We start from the raw sequence: 20,022 nt of genomic DNA, 5'->3' as shown, positions 1-20,022 counted from the left end.
GCACCAAAAATCTTTTCTTGTTTTCATTTCGGTTTCATTAACTATTACCCGTTCTATTCAGCAAAAAATCTTGCAGAGAAATATTAACTCAAAAAAAGATACATGACATTTACTTAATGCAAGAATACCCAATGTTCCCGCCAATCCTAGTTGATATCAGAGCAACGGAAAACCCCACGTACCATAGTACAAATAACCATCAAAAGAGTTTATGCAAGTCGAACAGGGGTTATTAACAAGAAACATAACCGACTATACGTCGGAAGAATTGCTCGCAAACGAGCAGTGGGAGCTCTAATCAATTGCAACCTGCTGCAGTATTAAATTGCCGCCAATTGAGTTCAGCTGCTTGAAATTGTGATCGAGAAAATTTTAGCTCACGCGAAACGCAAAAAGTCAAGGGCATAAAAGTCACTTGGAAAGTCAAAACGGTCAACCAAAAATTTTGCATAAAAAAGACACGTTTACAATAATTGCTTCTCTACAAGTTAATTATCTCAACAAGTAAATTAAATTTGAGGGCTGAATTTGTTTATCAAAATTTGACTGATTGAAAACGACTTCAGAATTTTTTGGACGTACAGTAAGATTGGGATATTTAAAACAAAGCCAAGTACTCTCTAAATAATTAACGAGACAAAAAAATCCCATGGACCAAAATCATTGCGATGACCCAAAAACCGGGCTCAAAAACGGAGAACGCAATTTTAAACATACCCAGCCGATTGCTGGAAAAAAGCCGCCGTTGATTCCTATAACTTTATTGGGATTGAAAGAAAAGAAAATATCAACAAAAATCGATTTTTGTACAAAAACATTTTTAAGTGCGATTTATTTTGATGTCATTTTGTAACTGAACATACTCCTGTCTCTCAGTGAGAGGCTACAGGGTCTAGTATCAATACCAATAAGCATTATAGATAGTAACTAAAACTTATGAGAACAAAGTTCAAGTACCGGGCATCTAAAATTGGACTTTATGGGTTTATCCCGTTTCTATTTCTGACTTTGATTTTTTATACTGACTATCTTCATTTTGAATTGCTTTGCTGAGCAGCTGCTGTTTAAAAGGACTTTGAGCAGAATGACAGAAGAGTGAAACTAGCCTAAGTCAAAAAGATTTCACGCAAATTGTCGAAAAAGCGGCAAAATGGGTAAAGCGAAAAAAAGTTCGACGAAGTAAAAAAAACATAGCAGGACAAGTCCTGACGTACAATTCAAAGAATTTTCATTGAATAAACAGAAAACTAGAAATAGAACGGACTATGAATGGATTGGGAAAACCATTTAGAAAAAATCCGATCCAAAAAAATTGAAAAAACAGTAAAAATCAAAGTGAGATTGCCGCATATGAACAAAAAAACCACTAGCGAGAAAGCGAATTTTTGTTCAAACACTACTTTAAAACTAGAGCGAAAAAAAATCACACCGCAAAACCACTCGCTTTCTCGCTCCATTTCCTGTTTCGGCGCGACCAAAATCAACTCCAAATTGACTTCAAAAATCATGAAAATGTGTGAAAAGATCTTAAAAAACATAGCCGGAAGAATTCCGGAAACTACTCGAAGTGGAAATCCGTTTAAAAGCCATCCAACTACTCATCAGACAAAACGTGCCTCCACTAATTTATGATTATCTTGAAACAAAACCATAAAACAAAATAGTAAAAACAAGAAAATCAAATCTGTTAAAATATGATTAAAAAAATCTGATCGAATTTTGTCATAAATTGAGATCCCAAAAAAACTATTTCTGCCAAAATTACTTAATCAAAACAACTAGTACCTACTAAAACCACTTATGAGTCTTTTTAAAATACCTGAAGCCAAACAATGAAAAGAAAAGCTCTTACATGCACCAAAAAAATGGAAAACGTTAAGTTTTTTTAATTTTACAAAAAGCATATAAATCCAAAGAAAAAATCCTTTCAGCCAATAGGGCATCCAGATAATTGTAAAACAATAGACAACCCATAATAGGCTAAGAAACATGTCTAAAAAACAGAAAAAAAAACGAAAAACTGCCAAAAATTAAGAAAAACAGTTCAAATTTTCGGCATTTTTTTGTCATATTTGTAAACAAAAAAATGATTCATTTCCACAAAACTGTAACCAATTGTTATCTATAAAATGCACAATTCATAGGTGTCTTTTCAATACCCGTTTGAGGCAGTAAAACAAAACAATCGTCAAAAAATCGCAAAAATTAGCCCAAAAATCAGCAAAATACATGAAAAACCTCCTAATTAGCAGAAAACTGATATGAATTTCCAGAAACCTTCAAACCACTGCCAATTCCCCCTTAAATTAAAACAAAATCATAACAAAGCCTCTCAACCAAAAAAATGAAAAAAAAACTGCTTTAAAATGCCGCACGTGAACAAAAAATTTCGCTCGCTTAGATTTTTTTTCACACCTCAATTTCTCGCTCTCTAGAAAACAGCCATTTTTTCACGCGTTTCATTTCCCGCTTCAAAAATCACTCCAATAAAATTGATTTAAAAAAAGGACTTCTCCAATACTCCTCTTCGAGTCGTAAAAAAGACAGCGCCCCAATACAATTCAAATTCTTTGAATTGTAAAAATTCTTTGAATTGTAAAAAAAATAGGAGCGCTATAATAGCCGGCTGAGAAGATGAGGGCGGCTATGAAAAATTAAAAGACGTTATAAAACTAAATTTATATATTCAATACAAACAAATATCAGCATTCATTGAACAACTACATAGTTCTGGCATCGTTACTATCTGCTGGAACTTTAATTGATATTCCATCCATCCAACTTTCAACGTGAACTTGGCACCCAAGTCTGGATCTGAAACAAAGAACGTCCAGGAAACTGAAGTACTTGGAGCTAGACGGCTGTTCAATGAAAGACTCTCAAAGAAGCAACCTTACTAATATTTCACTTTTTACTTGAACATTGAATTGAGCTGTACAACGCGTTGTACTTATTACCAAATGAGATATGACTCAAAGAAAAAAATATGGCATGTTATACATATCCATTCCTTTTCTCAAAACCACGCACCCAGAATTACTGCAGAGACTGAAGCCAATGAAATTGTTACTAGATCACCGTATGAAACACTACTTACGTTTCACTCAATCCCAAAGCCATATCTAACATATCCAGTTCGTCTTCACTAGCAGGATCTTTGATTCTGTCGAAAGACTTCTTATCAAATATCAAATGACAAGTCACGCACGCCATTGTCCCCTCACATGCGCCTGAAACGAACGGACGTAACTGTAATAAAAATTTTAACAATTTTTTAAATTGAAAACAACCGACTGCCGAAATGCTCGCAAACGACAAGCGAGGAGTGTGTTTTGGTTGCAGCTAGATTTCACCTTGGGACGGCAGTCGCACTGCCATTTCTTTTGATGAAAAGTCAATTCACATAAGATAGCAGAACAACAAACATTCTTGAACAAGGACAGTCAAAACACTATTGAATATTTTCAATAAAAACAGGGCACACGAACAAAACACTTGGTTTGAAAGCAATTAATAATATGGATATAATCTACACTTCCTTTATAGATTAAAAAATTAAATAAGAAATATTAAAACGTTCGAAGAAGGAGATTCAGCACAAGCTAAAAAAAGAACGAATTCCACATAAAGGCAAGGGAATGCTGTAAACGTACATCAGAACAACATGAGATAACCAAATACGTTGAATCAGGAGGAGCTTTCAGAATTCAGATTGAAGCGACTCAAATACACGACGTCGGAAAAGGGCAGCCGAAAAATCATCGAAATATTAAATTTGCACTTTTTCTCCCTCAACATTAAGTAGTATTCTGAACTCTCAATTAAAAAATAAAACGTTAAAATAGTGAAAAGGTTCTAAAGAAAGCAAAGAAAGGAAAAAATAAATTGTTTCTTCCAAAAAATCAAAGCGGACTTTAATTTTTAACAATGAACATAGAAATTGACATACTTGAGACAAATCAGTAATTGTATATGAAAAAAAGATCGTGAATTGAGTCATGAGGAGCTCCGTGTCAGAAGCAGTAGAATAGCAGTATAAGTAGCAGCGGAACATGATTTGAAGTTCGTTGTTCAAAGTTTAGCACCTATCTAGTTTTCCAAACTTGTTAGTTTCTTATTGCTGTTTCAGTTTACACATTTGCATATAATGTAACGGGTACATTTGTTTTCCTTTGTGTAGCAATTACAGACATAATATAATGCCAAAAAACTTAGAAATGGTATTTTTACAGAAACATTTCGCATATTTTGAACACAATTTAAGCACTAGGTTGTACAGAAATTTTGTTCGCTGGAAGAATATTCCGTCAGTCCTTACTAGTCGATTTTTGCTAATGTGTAGTTCTCCTCGGTTACGTTGACGGCTGGTACTTTCCAAAAAAAATTCTAGGTTTGATAGTTCGACCTCATTTACTTTCTTTCAAAATAAAAATGAACAAAAAGTTATGCACTTCAGTTCATTAAAAGTAGTAGTTGTAGTAGTTTAGAGATTTAGATACCCACAAGCTTTTAATGACCATCCCACTAGTATCCTTAGGGAGATCAAAGCAAGCAGGTGTTGGCATTGCTACCAAAAAGGCACTACTTGCCTGAATAATCAAACAGGTTGCTGTGAGTGAAAGTTTTCAGCAATACAGCGCACTGACTTGGTAATTGTTGTCTGTTACTTTGACCAACGAAGCAGACGAAGAAACAAAAGAATCTTTCTGGCAAATCTTGTCAAACTTGATACACTGCTTTGATGAAAGAGCAGAAATGTATTAATGATAAATTTAACTTGGAGCCAGGAAGGAATGGATATTTTCCACTCAAATGTAGAGGTCCATTTGGCTTTGTAGAGAAGAGCAATAATTCAGAAACTTCTAACATTATGTAGCCCAAACAGCTCTTTTATGGGAGCCATGTGATTCAGGCATCGATTGGCTCATATATATATAATTTTAACCCGCCTGACTCAAAGCAGCGGAAAAATGCTGGACCATATTCTCTTTTCCAGCAAGCATAGGAGCTGACTGAGATTGAGATATTAGAACTCAGAGGGGCAAGTTTACCATATCTGACCGTGAACTGGTCATTGCACAAGTTCACCTTAGGATGCCGAATTTAATGAGTTCTGCGTTGTTGAGTGATGAGAATCTGTTAAGTTTTGATCTCATCAAAAAAAATGAAAAAACTGATGAAAATGAAGACATTGAACTTGGTTGTGCTTACTTTTGACAGGCACTGAACGACGCTGCCTTTAAATTTCTCGTTCCAGCAAAAAAGCGCACAAGCCATGGATCACGGAAAAAACAAGAATGCTCAGCTAATTGAACAGAGCAAAGTTGCAGATGAAGAAACTCATTCAAAGCGGAGAACTACTTCTTTACAACATTCTTTAACGAATGTTATAAAGCAGTGCAAAAAGCTGTACGGACAGACAAAAAGAACTTAGCTGAATTGAAAAGGCACTGACATACCAGATGTGGCTGACAAGGGTGACATCAAAGGAATGTCTGCCCCATCGAAACGTATCTGCAATAAGTGGAGCCCCAAGAGTACAAAGCTTGTCTGAGAATGTTGAACCTCTTGGCAGAAAAGAAGAACGAATCGATAAGCGGACTGAACAATTTAAACAGTTACAGAACCCTTCAGGCGAACCACAAGCAATCCAAAAGTCCATAGAAGACGCCAAAGAAGAATTAGATTGCCTTAAGCCCAATCAGACTTGAAGAAGTTCTGACATTTAATCCAAATGATAGATGACTCAAAGCAAAAACCATGGTATGTAAAACATATTCATTCCAATTCTCACAAACACCCACCTAGAATAACTGCAGAGAATGAATCCAATGAAATTGTTAGACCGCCGCATGAAACACTACTTACGTTTCACTCAATTCCAAAGCCATATCTAACACATCCAGTTCGTCTTAAATGGCAGGATCTTTGATTCTGTTGAAAGACTTCCTATCAAAAATCAAATGACAGGTCACACTGCCCATTGTCCCCTCAAATGCAACTGAAACAAACGGGCGTAACTGAACAATTTTTTAAATTGAAAACAACCGACTGCCGAAATGCTCCAAACGACAGGCGAGGTGTTTTGGTTGTAGCTGGATTTCGGTTACGGACGCCAGTCGCACTGCCATTTCTCTTGATGAAAAGTCAATTCTCATAAGATAGCAGCACAACAAATATTCTCGAACAAGGACAGTCAAAACAAGATTAAAAATTTTCAATAAAAACAGAGCACACTAATAAAATACTTTGTTTAAAAGCAATTTATAATATGATATAATCTTCACCCCGTTTCTAGATTAAATTCAATAAGGAATATTAAAACTTTCGAAGGAGATTCAGCACAAGCTTAAAAAAGAACGAATTCCACAAACGGAGGCATGGGAGTGCTGTATACGTACAACAGAATGACATGAGAACTAAATACGTTAAATCAGGAGAGCTTTCAGAATTCAGATTGAAGCGACTCAAATACTCAAGGGCGGAAAATCGCAGCGGAAAAAAACCATCGCAACAATTAAGTAGCACTTTTTACTTATCAACATTTTGCGCATTGTTAACTCTTGATTAAAAATAAAACGTTAAAATTGTGAAACGTTACTTCAATTTTTGAATAAGAGCATAGAGAGATTAAAAATATAACGTTAAAATTGTGAAACGATACTTCAATTTTTGAAAATGAACATAGAGATTTTAGAAATTGAAATACTTGAGACAAAGCAGTAACTGTATACGAAAAATGATCCTGAATTGAGTCATGAGGAGCTCTGTGTCAGTAGCAGTAGAATGGCAGTAGCAGTACTAGTAGCAGAACAGGATTTGAATTTCGTTGTTAAAAGTTTACAATTTATTCAGTTTTCAAAGTTTGTTAGTTTCAGATTGCTGTTGCCGTTTCCACATTTGCATATAATGTGCCGGTTACATTTGTTTTCCTCTGCGTAGCGATTACAGACATAATGGCAAAAATTTAGACACTATTTTTACAGAAATATTTTGCAGTTTGAATACAATTTAAGCACTAGGTTGTACAGAATTTTTGTTCACAGTAAGAAAATTCCATCACTAGTCGATTTTTGCTAATGTGTAGTTCTCCTCGGTTACGTTGACGGTTGGTACTTTCTTTAACACAAGATTAGCTTAGTTCATTAGTTGAGATTATTTTAGCAGTAGTAGTAGCAGAACAGGATTTGAAGTTCGTTGTTCAAAATTTAGCACCTATTCAGTTTTCTAAGTTTGTTATTTTCAGATTGCTGTTCGTTTCCACATTTGCATATAATGTGCCGGTTACATTTGTTTTCCTCTGCGTTGCGATTACAGACATAATGCCACAAAAACTTAGACACTGTATTTTTACAGAAATATTTTGCATATTTGAATACAAATTAAGCACTAGGTTGTACAGAATTTTTGTTCGCAGGAAGAAATTTCCGTCAGTTATCACTATTCGATTTCTGCTAATGTGTAGTTCTCCTCGGTTACGTTGACGGTTGGTACTTTTTTGAACAGTAGATTAGCTTAGTTCATTAGTTGAGATTATTTTAGATACTCACAAGCTTTTGTTGACCATCCCACTATTATCCTAAGGAAGAGCAAAACAAGCAGGTGTTGGCATTGCGCTCAAGAAGGCGCTGCTTAGCTGCATAATCAAACAGGTTGCTGTGAGTGAAAGATTTCAGCAATACAACGCACTGACTTGGTTATTCTTGTGTGTTAGTTCCCGACCAACGAAGCAGACGAAGAAACAATTGAAGCTTCTTGGCATATCTTGTCAAACTGGCTGCACTGTTTTAAAGAAAGAGCGGAAATGTATTAATTATGACTTTAACGCGGTACCAGGAAGGAATGAAAACTTTTCAGTCAAATGTAGAGGTCCATTTGGCTTTGGAGAGGAGATCGATAATACAGAAATTTTTAACATTATAAAGCTCAAAGAGCTTATTTATTGGAGCCAGGTGGTTCACACATCGATTTCCTCAAAAATATATTTTTAACTCGCCTGACCCAAAGCAGCGGAAAAAAAGCTGGACCATATTCTCCTTTCCATGAGGTATAGGAGCTGACTGAGATCGAGATGTTAGAAATCGGAGGGGCAAGTTTACCATATCTGACCGTGAACTATCATTGCACAAGTTCACCTTAGGATGCAGAATTTAAGCCTCAAATTGCTCAAAAAAAGAGTGCGTTGTTGAGTGACGAGCGAATCTGTAAACAGTTTTGATCTCATCAAAAAGAAAAATAAAAAACTGATGAAAATGAAGACATAGAACTTGGCTGTGCTAACTTTCCGCAGGCGCTGAACAAGGGTGCCTCTAAATTTGTGCCAGCAAAAAGCCATGGATCACGGAACAAACGACAACGCTAATTGAAAAGAGGAAAATTGCAGCTGAAGAAGAACTCAATCAAAGCCGAAAACCACTGCTTGACAACATTCTGTAACGAATGTTATAAAGCAGTGCCAAAAGCTGTAAGGGCAGACAAAAAGAACTTGGCTGACTGGAAAAGGCACTGGTATAAAAGATCTGGCAGACAATGGTAACATCAGAAGATGTTTGCCCCATCGAAAGGAGCCCCATCTGCAATAAGTGGAGCCCCAAGTGTACAAAGCTTTTGTCTGAGAATGGTGAACCTCATGGGAGAAAAGAAGATCCAATCCATAGGAGGACTGAACATTTTAAACAGTTACTGAACCCTTTTAAGCGAACCACAAACAATCCAAACGTCAATAGAGGACGCCAGAGAACAATTAGATTGACTTAAGCCCGATCAGACTTGAGGAATGAAATTTATTCCAAATGGTAGAAGACATTTCTTCCAAATAATAAACCATGGCATCTTAAACATTAAATCCATTTCTTACAACCAGGAACCTAGAATTACTGCAGAGAAAGAATCCAATGATATTTTACCAGATCGCCGTATGAAACACTACTGACGTTTCACTCAATCCCGAAGCCATATCTAACATATCCAGTTCGTCTTCAATGGCAGGATCTTTGATTGTCGAAAGATTTCCTATGAAATATAAATGACAAGACACGTACGCCGTTGTTGCCTCATGCGCCTGAAACGAACGGACGCTGCTGTAATCAAAAATTAAGCATTTTTTTTAAATTGAGAACAACTGACTGCCGAAGGGTTCGCAAACGACGAGGAGTGTGTTTTGGTTGTAGCTAGAATTCGCATAGGGACAACAGTCGCACTGCAGTTTCTCTTAATGAAAAGTCAATTCACATGAGATAGCAGAACAACAAGCATTCTCTAACAAGAACAGTCACACGAATGAAATATTTTGTTTGAAAGCAGTTTACAATATGGATTGTTATTGTTAACTCTTGATTAAAAATAAAACGTTAAAATTGTGAAACGTTACTTCAATTTTTGAATATGAGCATAGAGAGATTAAAAATATAACGTTAAAATTGTGAAACGTTACTTCAATTTTTGAAAATGAACATAGAGATTTTAGAAATTGAAATACTTGAGACAAAGCAGTAACTGTATACGAAAAATGATCCTGAATTGAGTCATGAGGAGCTCTGTGTCAGTAGCAGTAGAATGGCAGTAGCAGTACTAGTAGCAGAACAGGATTTGAATTTCGTTGTTAAAAGTTTACAATTTATTCAGTTTTCAAAGTTTGTTAGTTTCAGATTGCTGTTGCCGTTTCCACATTTGCATATAATGTGCCGGTTACATTTGTTTTCCTCTGCTTAGCGATTACAGACATAATGGCAAAAATTTAGACACTATTTTTACAGAAATATTTTGCAGTTTGAATACAATTTAAGCACTAGGTTGTACAGAAGTTTTGTTCACAGTAAGAAAATTCCATCACTAGTCGATTTTTGCTAATGTGTAGTTCTCCTCGGTTACGTTGACGGTTGGTACTTTCTTTAACACAAGATTAGCTTAGTTCATTAGTTGAGATTATTTTAGCAGAAGTAGTAGCAGAACAGGATTTGAAGTTCGTTGTTCAAAATTTAGCACCTATTCAGTTTTCTAAGTTTGTTATTTTCAGATTGCTGTTCCAGTTTCCACATTTGCATATAATGTGCCGGTTACATTTGTTTTCCTCTGCGTTGCGATTACAGACATAATGCCACAAAAACTTACACACTGTATTTTTACAGAAATATTTTGCATATTTGAATACAAATTAAGCACTAGGTTGTACAGAATTTTTGTTCGCAGGAAGAAATTTCCGTCAGTTATCACTATTCGATTTTTGCTAATGTGTAGTTCTCCTCGGTTACGTTGACGGTTGGTATTTTTTTGAACAGTAGATTAGTTTAGTTCATTAGTTGAGATTATTTTAGATACTCACAAGCTTTTGTTGACCATCCCACTATTATCCTAAGGAAGAGCAAAACAAGCAGGTGTTGGCATTGCGCTCAAGAAGGCGCTGCTTAGCTGCATAATCATACAGGTTGCTGTGAGTGAAAGATTTCAGCAATACAACGCACTGACTTGGTTATTCTTGTGTGTTAGTTCCCGACCAACGAAGCAGACGAAGAAACAATTGAAGCTTTTTGGCATATCTTGTCAAACTGGCTGCACTGTTTTAAAGAAAGAGCGGAAATGTATTAATTATGACTTTAACGCGGTACCAGGAAGGAATGAAAATTTTTCAGTCAAATGTAGAGGTCCATTTGGCTTTGGAGAGGAGATCGATAATACAGAAACTTTTAACATTATGTAGCTCAAAGAGCTTATTTATTGGAGCCACGTGGTGCCAGAAAAAAGCCATGGATCACGGAACAAACGAGAACGCTAATTGAAAAGAGGAAAGTTGCAGCTGAAGAAGAACTCAATCAAAGCCGAAAACCACTGCTTGACAACATTCTGTAACGAATGTTATAAAGCAGTGCCAAAAGCTGTAACGGCAGACAAAAAGAACTTGGCTGACTGGAAAAGGCACTGGCATAAAAGATCTGGCAGACAATGGTAACATCAGAAGATGTTTGCCCCATCGAAAGGAGCCCCATCTGCAATAAGTGGAGCCCCAAGAGTACAAAGCTTTTGTCTGAGAATGGTGAACCTCATGGGAGAAAAGAAGATCCAATCCATAGGAGGACTGAACATTTTAAACAGTTACTGAACCCTTTTAAGCGAACCACAAACAATCCAAACGTCAATAGAGGACGCCAGAGAACAATTAGATTGACTTAAGCCCGATCAGACTTGAGGAATGAAATTTATTCCAAATGGTAGAAGACATTTCTTCCAAAAAATAAACCATGGCATCTTAAACATTAAATCCATTCCTTACAACCAGGAACCTAGAATTACTGCAGAGAAAGAATCCAATGATATTTTACCAGATCGCCGTATGAAACACTACTGACGTTTCACTCAATCCCGAAGCCATATCTAACATATCCAGTTCGTCTTCAATGGCAGGATCTTTGATTGTCGAAAGATTTCCTATGAAATATAAATGACAAGACACGTACGCCGTTGTTGCCTCATGCGCCTGAAACGAACGGACGCTACTGTAATCAAAAATCAAGCATTGACTGCCGAAAGGTTCGCAAACGACGAGGAGTGTGTTTTGGTTGTAGCTAGAATTCGCATAGGGACGACAGTCGCACTGCAGTTTCTCTTAATGAAAAGTCAATTCACATGAGATAGCAGAACAACAAGTATTCTCTAACAAGAACAGTCACACGAATGAAATATTTTGTTTGAAAGCAGTTTACAATATGGATATAATCCCCAACTCGTTTATAGATTAAACTAAATGAGAAATATTAAAACTTTCCAAGAAGGAGATTCAGCATAAGCTTAACAAGGAACTAATTCCACAAAAGGAGGCAAGGGAGTGCTGAATACGTACATCACAACATGAGATAACTAATTACGTTGAATGAGGAGGAGCTTTCAGAAATCAGATTGAAGCAACTCAAATACACAAGGGCGGAAAATGGCAGCGGAAAAACAAACAAATATTTTGGAGCATTGTTAACTCTTGATTAAAAAAAACGTTAAAATTGTGAAATGGCTCTAAAGAAAGCAAGGAATGGGAAAAAATGAAATTTTCCTTCCACATAATCTCAAATCGGACTTTAATTTTTAACAATGAGCAGAACAGCGGAACAGGATTTGAAGTTCGTTGTTCAAAGTTCAGCACCTATCTAGTTTTCCACGTTTGTTAGTTTCTGATTGCTGTTTCAGTTTCCAAATTTGCATATAATGTAACGGGTATATTTGTTTTCCTCTGTGTAGCGATTACAGGCATAATATAATGCCAAAAAATTTAGACACCATAATTTTACAGAAACATTTCGCATATTTTGAACACAATTTAAGCACTAGGTTGAACAGAATTTTTGTTCGCTGGAAGAAATTTCAGTCAGTCCCTACTAGTAGATTTTTGCTAATGTGTAGTTCTCCTCGGTTACCTTAACGGTTGGTACTTTCCTGAACACATTCTAGGTTCGACCTCATTTACTTTCTTTCAAATTAAAAATGAACAATAAGTCAGTTCATTAAAAGTAGTAGTTGTAGTAGTTAGGAGACAAAAATAGATACCCACAAGCTTTTATGACCATCCCACTAGTTTCCTTAAGGAGAGCAAAACAAGCAGTTGTTGGCATTGCTACCAAAAAGGCACTACTTGCCTGAATAATCAAACAGGTTGCTGTGAGTGAAAGTTTTCAGCAATACAGCGCACTGACTTGGTAACTGTTGTGAGTTACTTACCGACCAACGAATCAGACGATGAAACCAAGAAGCTTTTTGGTATATCGTGTCAAACTTGCAGCACTGCTTTAAAGAAAGAGCGGAAATGCATCAATGATGACTTTAACGTGGAGCCAGGAAGGAATGAAAATTTTTCACTCAAATGTAGAGGTCCATTTGGTTTTGTAGAGGAGAACGATAATACAGAAACTTCTAACATTAGGAAGCCCAAACAGCTATTTTATGGGAGCCATGTGATTCAGGCATCGATTGGCTCATATATATTCACCTTAGGATGCCGAATTTAAGCTTCAAATTGTTCAGAAAATGAGTTCTGCGTTGTTGAGTGATGAGAATCTGTTAAGTTTTGATCTCATCAAAGAGAAATATGAAAAAACTGATGAAAATGAAGACATTGAACTTGGTTGTGCTTACTTTCGACAGGCACTGAACGACGCTGCCTTTAAATTTCTTGTGCCAGCAAAAAGCGCACCAGCCATGGATCACGGAACAAAGAAGAACGCTAATTGAAAAGAGCAAAGTTGCAGATGAAGAAACTCATTCAAAGCGGAGAACTATTGCTTTACAACATTCTTTAACGATTGTTATAAAGCAGTGCAAAAAGCTGTACTGACAGACAAAAAGAACTTGGCTGAATTGAAAAGGCACTGACATACCAGATCTGGCTGACAAGGGTGACATCAAAGGAATGTCTGCCCCATCGAAACGTATCTGCAAGAAGTGGAGCCCCAAGAGTACAGAGCTTTTGTCTGAGAATGGTGAACCTCTTGGCAGAAAAGAAGAACGAATCGATAAGCGGACTGAACAATTTAAACAGTTACTGAACCCTTCAGGCGAACCACAAACAATCCAAAAGTCAATAGAAGGCGCCAAAGAAGAATTAGATTGACCTAATCCCAATCAGACTTGAAGAAGTTCTGACATTTAATCCAAATGATAGATGATTCAAAGAATAAACCTTGGTATGTAAAACATTCATTCCAATTCTCACAAACACGCTCTTAGAATAACCTCAGAAAATGAATCCAATGAAAATATTAGATCGCCGCATGAAACACTACTTACAGTTCACTCAATTCCAAAGCCATATCTAACACATCCCGTTCGTCTTAAATGACAGGATCTTTGATTCTGTTGAAAGACTTCCTATCAAAAATCAAATGACAGGTCACACACGCCATTGTCCCCTCAAATGCAACTGAAACGAACGGACGTAACTGTAATAAAAATGTTAACAATTTTTTCAATTGAAAACAACCGACTGCCGAAATGCTCGCAAACGACCAGCGAGGAGTGTGTTTTGGTTGCAGCTAGATTTCACCTTGGGACGGAAGTCGCACTGCCATCTCTTTTGATGAAAAGTTAATTCACATAAGATAGCAGAACAACAAGCATTCTCTAACAAGAACAGTCAAAACAATATTTAAAATTTTCAATACAAACGGCACACGAATAAAATATTTTGTTTGATAGCAGTTTACAATATGGATATAATCCTCAACTCGTTTATAGATTGAATTAAATAAGAAATATTGAAAAATTCCAAGAAGGAGATTCAGCACAAGCTAAAAAAGAACGAATTCCACATAAAGGCAAGGGAATGCAGTAAACGTACATCAGAACAACATGAAAACCAAATACGTTGAATCGGGAGGAGCTTTCAGAATTCAGATTGAAGCGACTCAAATACAGGACGTTGGAAAAGGGCAGCCGAAAAATCATCGAAATATTAAATTTGCACTTTTTCCCCCTCAACATTAAGGAGTATTCTGAACTCTCAATTAAAAAATAAAACGTTAAAATAGTGAAATGGTTCTAAAGAAAGCAAAGAATGGAAAAAAAATTGTTTCTTCCAAAAAATCAAAGCGGACTTTAATTTTTAACAATGAACATAGAAATTGACATACTTGAGACAAATCAGTAACTGTATATGAAAAAAAGATCCTGAATTGAGTCATGAGGAGCTCCGTGTCAGAAGCAGTAGAATAGCAGTATAAGTAGCAGCGGAACATGATTTGAAGTTCGTTGTTCAAAGTTTAGCACCTATCTAGTTTTCCAAACTTGTTAGTTTCTTATTGCTGTTTCAGTTTACATATTTGCATATAATGTAACGGGTACATTCCTTTTCCTTTGTGCAGCAATTAATGACATATAATGCCAAAAAATTTAGACAGGGTATTTTTACAGAAACATTTCGCATATTTTGAACACAATTTAAGCACTAGGTTGTACAGAATTTTTGTTCGCTGGAAGAATATTCCGTCAGTCCTTACTAGTCGATTTTTGCTAATGTGTAGTTCTCCTCGGTTACGTTGACGGCTGGTACTTTCCAAAAAATACTCTAGGTTCGACCTCATTTACTTACTTTCAAAATAAAAATGAACAAAAATTTATGCAATTCAGTTCATTAAAAATAGTAGTTGTAGTAGTTTAGAGACTTAGATACCCACAAGCTTCTAATGACCAACCCACTAGTATCCTTAGGGAGAGCAAAACAAGCAGGTGTTGGCATTGCTACCAAAAAGGCACTGCTTGCCTGAATACTCAAACAGGTTGCTGTGATGAAAGTTTTCAGCAATACAGCGCACTGACTTGGTAACTGCTGTGAGTTACTTACCGACCAACGAATCAGACAATGAAACTAAGAAGCTTTTTGGGATATCTTTTCAAACTTGCAGCACTGCTTTAAAGAAAGAACGGAAATGCATCAATGATGACTTTAACGTGGAGCCAGGAATGAAACTTTAGAGGTGAAACAGGAAAGAAACTGTAGAGGTCCATTTGGCTCTGTAGAGGAGAACGATAATACATAAACTTCTAACATTATGTAGCCCAAACAGCTTTTTTATGAAAGCCACGTGGTTCAGGCATCGATTGGCTCAAACATATTTTTAACACTTCTGACTCAGAGAAGCGGAAAAAATGCTGGACCATATTCTCTTTTCCATCAAGCATAGGAGCTGACTGAGATTGAGATGAAAGAACTCGGAAAGGCAAAATTACCATATCTGACCGTGAACTGGTCATTGCCCAAGTTCACCTTAGGATGCCGAATTTAAGCTTCAAATTGTTCAGAAAATGAGTTCTGCGTTGTTGAGTGATGAGAATCTGTTAAGTTTTGATCTCATCAAAAAGAAATATGAAAAACTGATGAAAATGAAGACATTGAACTTGGTTGTGCTAACTTTCGACAGGCACTGAACGACGCTGCCTCTAAATTTGTGCCAGCAAAAAAGCGCACAGGCCATGGATCACAGACGAAACGAGAAAGCTACTTGAAAAGAGGAAAGTTGCAGCTGATGAAGAACTCATTCAAAGCGGAGAACCCCTGCTTTACAACATTCTTTAACGAATGTCATGAAGCAGTTAGAAAAGCTGTACGGGCAGACAAAAAGAGTTGGCTGACTGGAGAAGGCACTGATATAAAGATCTGGCTGACAAGGGTGACATCAGAGGAATGTTTGCCGCATCGAAACGTTTCTGCAAGAAGTGGCCTCCTATAATACGAATCTTTTATCTGAGAATGGTGAACCTCTTGGGGGAAAAGAACGAATCGAACCGCGGACTGAACATTTTAAGCAATCAAAATGTCAATAGACGACGCCGGAGAAAAATTAGAGACTGAATTAAACCGGATCATACTTGAGGAAGTTCTGAAATTAATTCAAAACTTGAAGAACGGAAAGGCAAGTGCACCCAACCAGGTCTCAGCTGAAATATTGAAAGCAAGCAGAGGCATTTCAAAATTGCTCCGAAATTTCGAAAAAACTGCCCGAAGACTGAAAAATTGCAGAAATGGTAACAAATTACAAGAGCAAGGGTAAGAGAACGGACTGCTCTAACTACCGCGGATGCTCTCTGCTATCTTTTCCACGTAAAAACTTTGCCTCAGTAACTCTGAAGCAAATTATGCTTTAGATAGTGTTCTGAGAGAAGAGCAGTGCGGTTTTCGAAGGAGTAGAGGATGCATCGAACAGCTGTTTGCTTCGAGGCAAATTATTCAGACCTTCATTTACAAGTTGGACTTTAGTTTCTGTTTCATTGATTTTAAATCAGCGTTGCAAGCAGTTGAGAGGTACCAAATGTACAAGACCATGAGATATTATGGTTTGCCGAAAAAGTCAACCTAATAAGAAAGAGCTATGATTGATTCAAATGCCGTGTGAGGACTGAGGTCCCTGTAGGCGACACAATTGATGTAAAAACAGGAGTCGGTCAAGGAGATGTCTGGTCGCCGTTTTTATTTGGACTAGTGATTAATTATATCTTGGCCAGCGCTGTTCAAGGCGGAATCAACATCGGCCAACAGGTAGCTGATCTGGCTTTTGCGGACGTTGTGCTGATTGGCACCTGTGACAAAGTAGATGAAAGTCTCCACAGGGTAGAAACAGTCGCGACGCAGATTGGACTTAAAATCAATGTCAAGAAGACCAAAAAAGGGTGTTAAGTTTGAGCATTAATCGGTTTCCCAAGTAGAGCAACACTCAAGTCAAAATCATTTCAGGTCACAAGAGAAAAACAGGAACGAAGCAATCTTTCGGAAACGAAAAGCAAAAATCGGCGGCGAAATATTAGCTGAAAACAAGCAAAAAGCTGGCTGGCTCGATACGCTTGAAGGAATGACATTAGGAATTAAACAGCTCACAGACAATCCTGAGCAACACTAATACTCAGCAAGAGTAATTGGTGTAACTGCACTGCATGACGATCAGGAGTCCGCAATGTGCTCTAATTGTTCGCGCATATTTGAAACATCTCGAGGTCAGAAAATACACGAAGCAGGGTTTTGTAGTAATGCAAAGGATAAAAACCATATATCTAGGAGAAAAAATCAAAATTTGAGGAACTACAGAAAAAAACTTCCTTGTCAGCATTGTTCTAGAATGTTTAAGTATGTGAATGGACAAAAGGTACATGAAACTCGTTACTCTGGAGAAACTACGAAGCAAAGAGAATGTCAAACATTTTCTTGTTGTGTTGCTGACATAACCGGAACGGAATTATAGAATGTTGGAAATTTTAAATAGCTTGGATCAGGTATCAGTTTGCGAGACGGTGATTCAAAAGATATTCTGTTCAAGCTAGCTGAAGGCAGGCAACGATTTGCAAACTTTTCACAATTATGGAGGAGCAGGCAATTAAGGACGTATTTGGCATGTGAGCTCTATAGAGCTGTTATATTATCAGCAGTCCTTTATAGTTCAGAGACATGGACAATAAGTAGACCGATGGGAAAGAAACTCGTTTCCACCATTATTGTCTCCGAAGACTGCTATGTATCCCATACCTCCGGAAAGCTACAAAACACGGTATTGTAGAGAACACAAATGCCAACAATTTCTTTTCTGAGTATGACGACTAAAGTGGTTCGGACATGTCATCAGAAAGAATATGAACAGATTTCCTGCCAAAGCCTTAAACTCGAAGCCATGTGATCATTGTACCTCTGCAAGAAAAGCTGCTGTAGGACAGCGGAAAACGTGGAAAGAGCATTTTGAAAATGATTGCGAAAGAAACAAGGTACAATTGTCTACGGTGAGAGGAAATGCAAGGAGAACGCGAAAACTGTCTAAAACGCCTACATCCAGCGAAACTTCTTCAAATGATTTGTGATGTCATAATGAAGTTTAAATCCATTACTTTTTCTGCGTTTATATTATTGCTTTTGAGGTGCCTTCATTCCGTTTTGGAATTCAAGTATTTAATCAGTAGTAGTAGCAGGAAAATAGAATTTAGATTTTACTCAAGCGTTTGCACCCCCAATAGTTTGTTTAATTTGAAGTTCATAGATTGATGTGAGCTTTCCGTTGGGTATACATTTGTTGCGTCTGCAGAATAGGCTCCAGGTGCAGGGGTTGTTTCCATCATATTTGTCGATGAAGAAATCAGGTTGATTTAAGAAATCAAGTTGATTTAGCGTTGACATAAAGAAATCAATTTGATTTAGCGTTGACTTGTTTCTATTTCTAGTACATTGCAGTTCCCAGTATTTTAAATAGAGGGAGTTTGGCCTGACGTCCCCCTTCCTCAGATGTATCATCTTAGAAAAGTAAATGACAACCAAGCGGAATATTAAGACCGAGTGAGCCTAATATACAACCAATCAAATTACAGACAGAAGTTTCAATATGACAAGACCTATGCGCACTACCAAATTTTATCTGTGCAAAATGAACGCATTTTGTTCCAGGTTTCGAACCTTTTGAGTGAAAAGTGCTCCAGCATAGGCTTTTAAAAAACGTCTTGCAAAACTATCAGCAAACAATTGTTAACAGCACGCTATACTTTCTGTTGATTAAGTTCTACAGCAAAAAAAAAACTGATTACTATTACCTTGCAACGAATTCGAATAGAACTGGAGCACAAAACATGTCACCATTTCGTAGTGACAACAAACCAAAGAATTTAGACTTCAAACCAAAGAATTTAGCTATATGCTGGGAAATGCTATGACCTGACCGATGCACTCAAACTTACCAAATCCATCTAAATCAATGTCGTTGTCCAGCACCACATCATACAAGTTGGCTCCAATTTTAGCCTTCGTGGTCAAAACTTCACCAGTTCTTTCCTTGATAAATTTGAGGCTCACTAATTTTCCACTGAAATAGACAAAATGTAGCTGTAATTTGGGCAAAGTTGTTCTGAGTGTTGTCAAACTTTTGACTGAAAAAAAAATACAGAAGAACGAATAACTTACCCAGAAAATAAGCGATATTGGAATCTGGATTGTGTCGCGTTGGTTGTAAGAACACACGGCGCCAAATAACGCCGCACATCTTGAAAGCGAAGTCAATCAATTTAAAAATTCAACATTTAAATTAATCCTATCCGAGATTTCCCTGCAAAAGCCGAGATTTGAAATTCGGCTGACAAACACCAAAAAAAACTTTTCGCAGCAATTATTTTCTTACGAAATGATAAGGCATTCAATGCATTCAGACTTTTAAATGTTGAATTTTACAAGTGCAAAGAAAGCTGTTACTGTTTCGAAGACTGTTCATTGGTTCACACGAAACCTCAAAGTTCTGAAATAGTTGTTTTGTCAAGACTGCGTGGTAAAGGTTTTAGTAATCATTACGCTTAACTCAAAGACAAATGTATTCCAGAAAAACCAGGAAGTCCAATTACGAAATTGTCAAGAACAGGATGCTTAAATTAAATTCACCAAAAATGTTCAATATTAATGTAGGGAGGACCCCCAGTGTTAGGGAATGGCATCTTTTGAAAATATTAACGTAGGGAAGTCCCTAGTTAGCTAACAAGGAAGTTTCAATTTAACATTAATAGCTTATGGAATTCTCACCGGAGGTAACATTCAGC

General features: G+C 36.9%; 1 protein-coding gene across 2 annotated transcripts; it reads right to left on the bottom strand.

Moving 5' to 3' along the window:
* Window positions 1-2,659: 2,659 nt before the first annotated feature.
* LOC142348478 (adrenodoxin-like) lies at window positions 2,660-19,748 on the bottom strand. Of its 2 annotated transcripts, none has more exons than XM_075399851.1 (5): window positions 19,685-19,748; window positions 19,400-19,478; window positions 19,177-19,301; window positions 3,098-3,230; window positions 2,660-2,814 (listed from the first exon to the last, which is right to left on the bottom strand). In XM_075399851.1, the coding sequence occupies exons 1-5, from the start codon at window positions 19,701-19,703 to the stop codon at window positions 2,721-2,723; spliced, it is 450 nt and encodes a 149-aa protein (XP_075255966.1). In that variant the 5' UTR covers window positions 19,704-19,748; the 3' UTR covers window positions 2,660-2,720. The 2 variants fall into 2 exon arrangements, with proteins under 2 accessions (XP_075255966.1, XP_075255965.1); XM_075399850.1 differs by having other exon boundaries at window positions 19,664-19,723.
* Between the last annotated feature and the right edge of the window lie 274 nt (window positions 19,749-20,022).

The sequence above is a fragment of the Convolutriloba macropyga genome, chromosome 10, assembly GCF_964194025.1.
Source record: "Convolutriloba macropyga chromosome 10, txConMacr16.3, whole genome shotgun sequence".
Taxonomy (NCBI): domain Eukaryota; kingdom Metazoa; phylum Xenacoelomorpha; order Acoela; family Convolutidae; genus Convolutriloba; species Convolutriloba macropyga.
This window is presented reverse-complemented; position numbering and strand designations above follow the sequence as displayed.

Excerpts from the sequence above, each read along its gene's own strand:
- LOC142348478 (XM_075399850.1), bottom strand. The coding sequence starts at position 19,703 with ATGAACAGTCTTCGAAACAGTAACAGCTTTCTTTGCACTT. Across the intron at positions 3,231-19,176 it reads CATTGATTTAGATGGATTTG|GCGCATGTGAGGGGACAATG; the intron begins GTAAGTTTGAGT and ends CGTTCGTTTCAG. Across the intron at positions 2,815-3,097 it reads GCTTTGGGATTGAGTGAAAC|ATCCAGACTTGGGTGCCAAG; the intron begins GTAAGTAGTGTT and ends TCTTTGTTTCAG.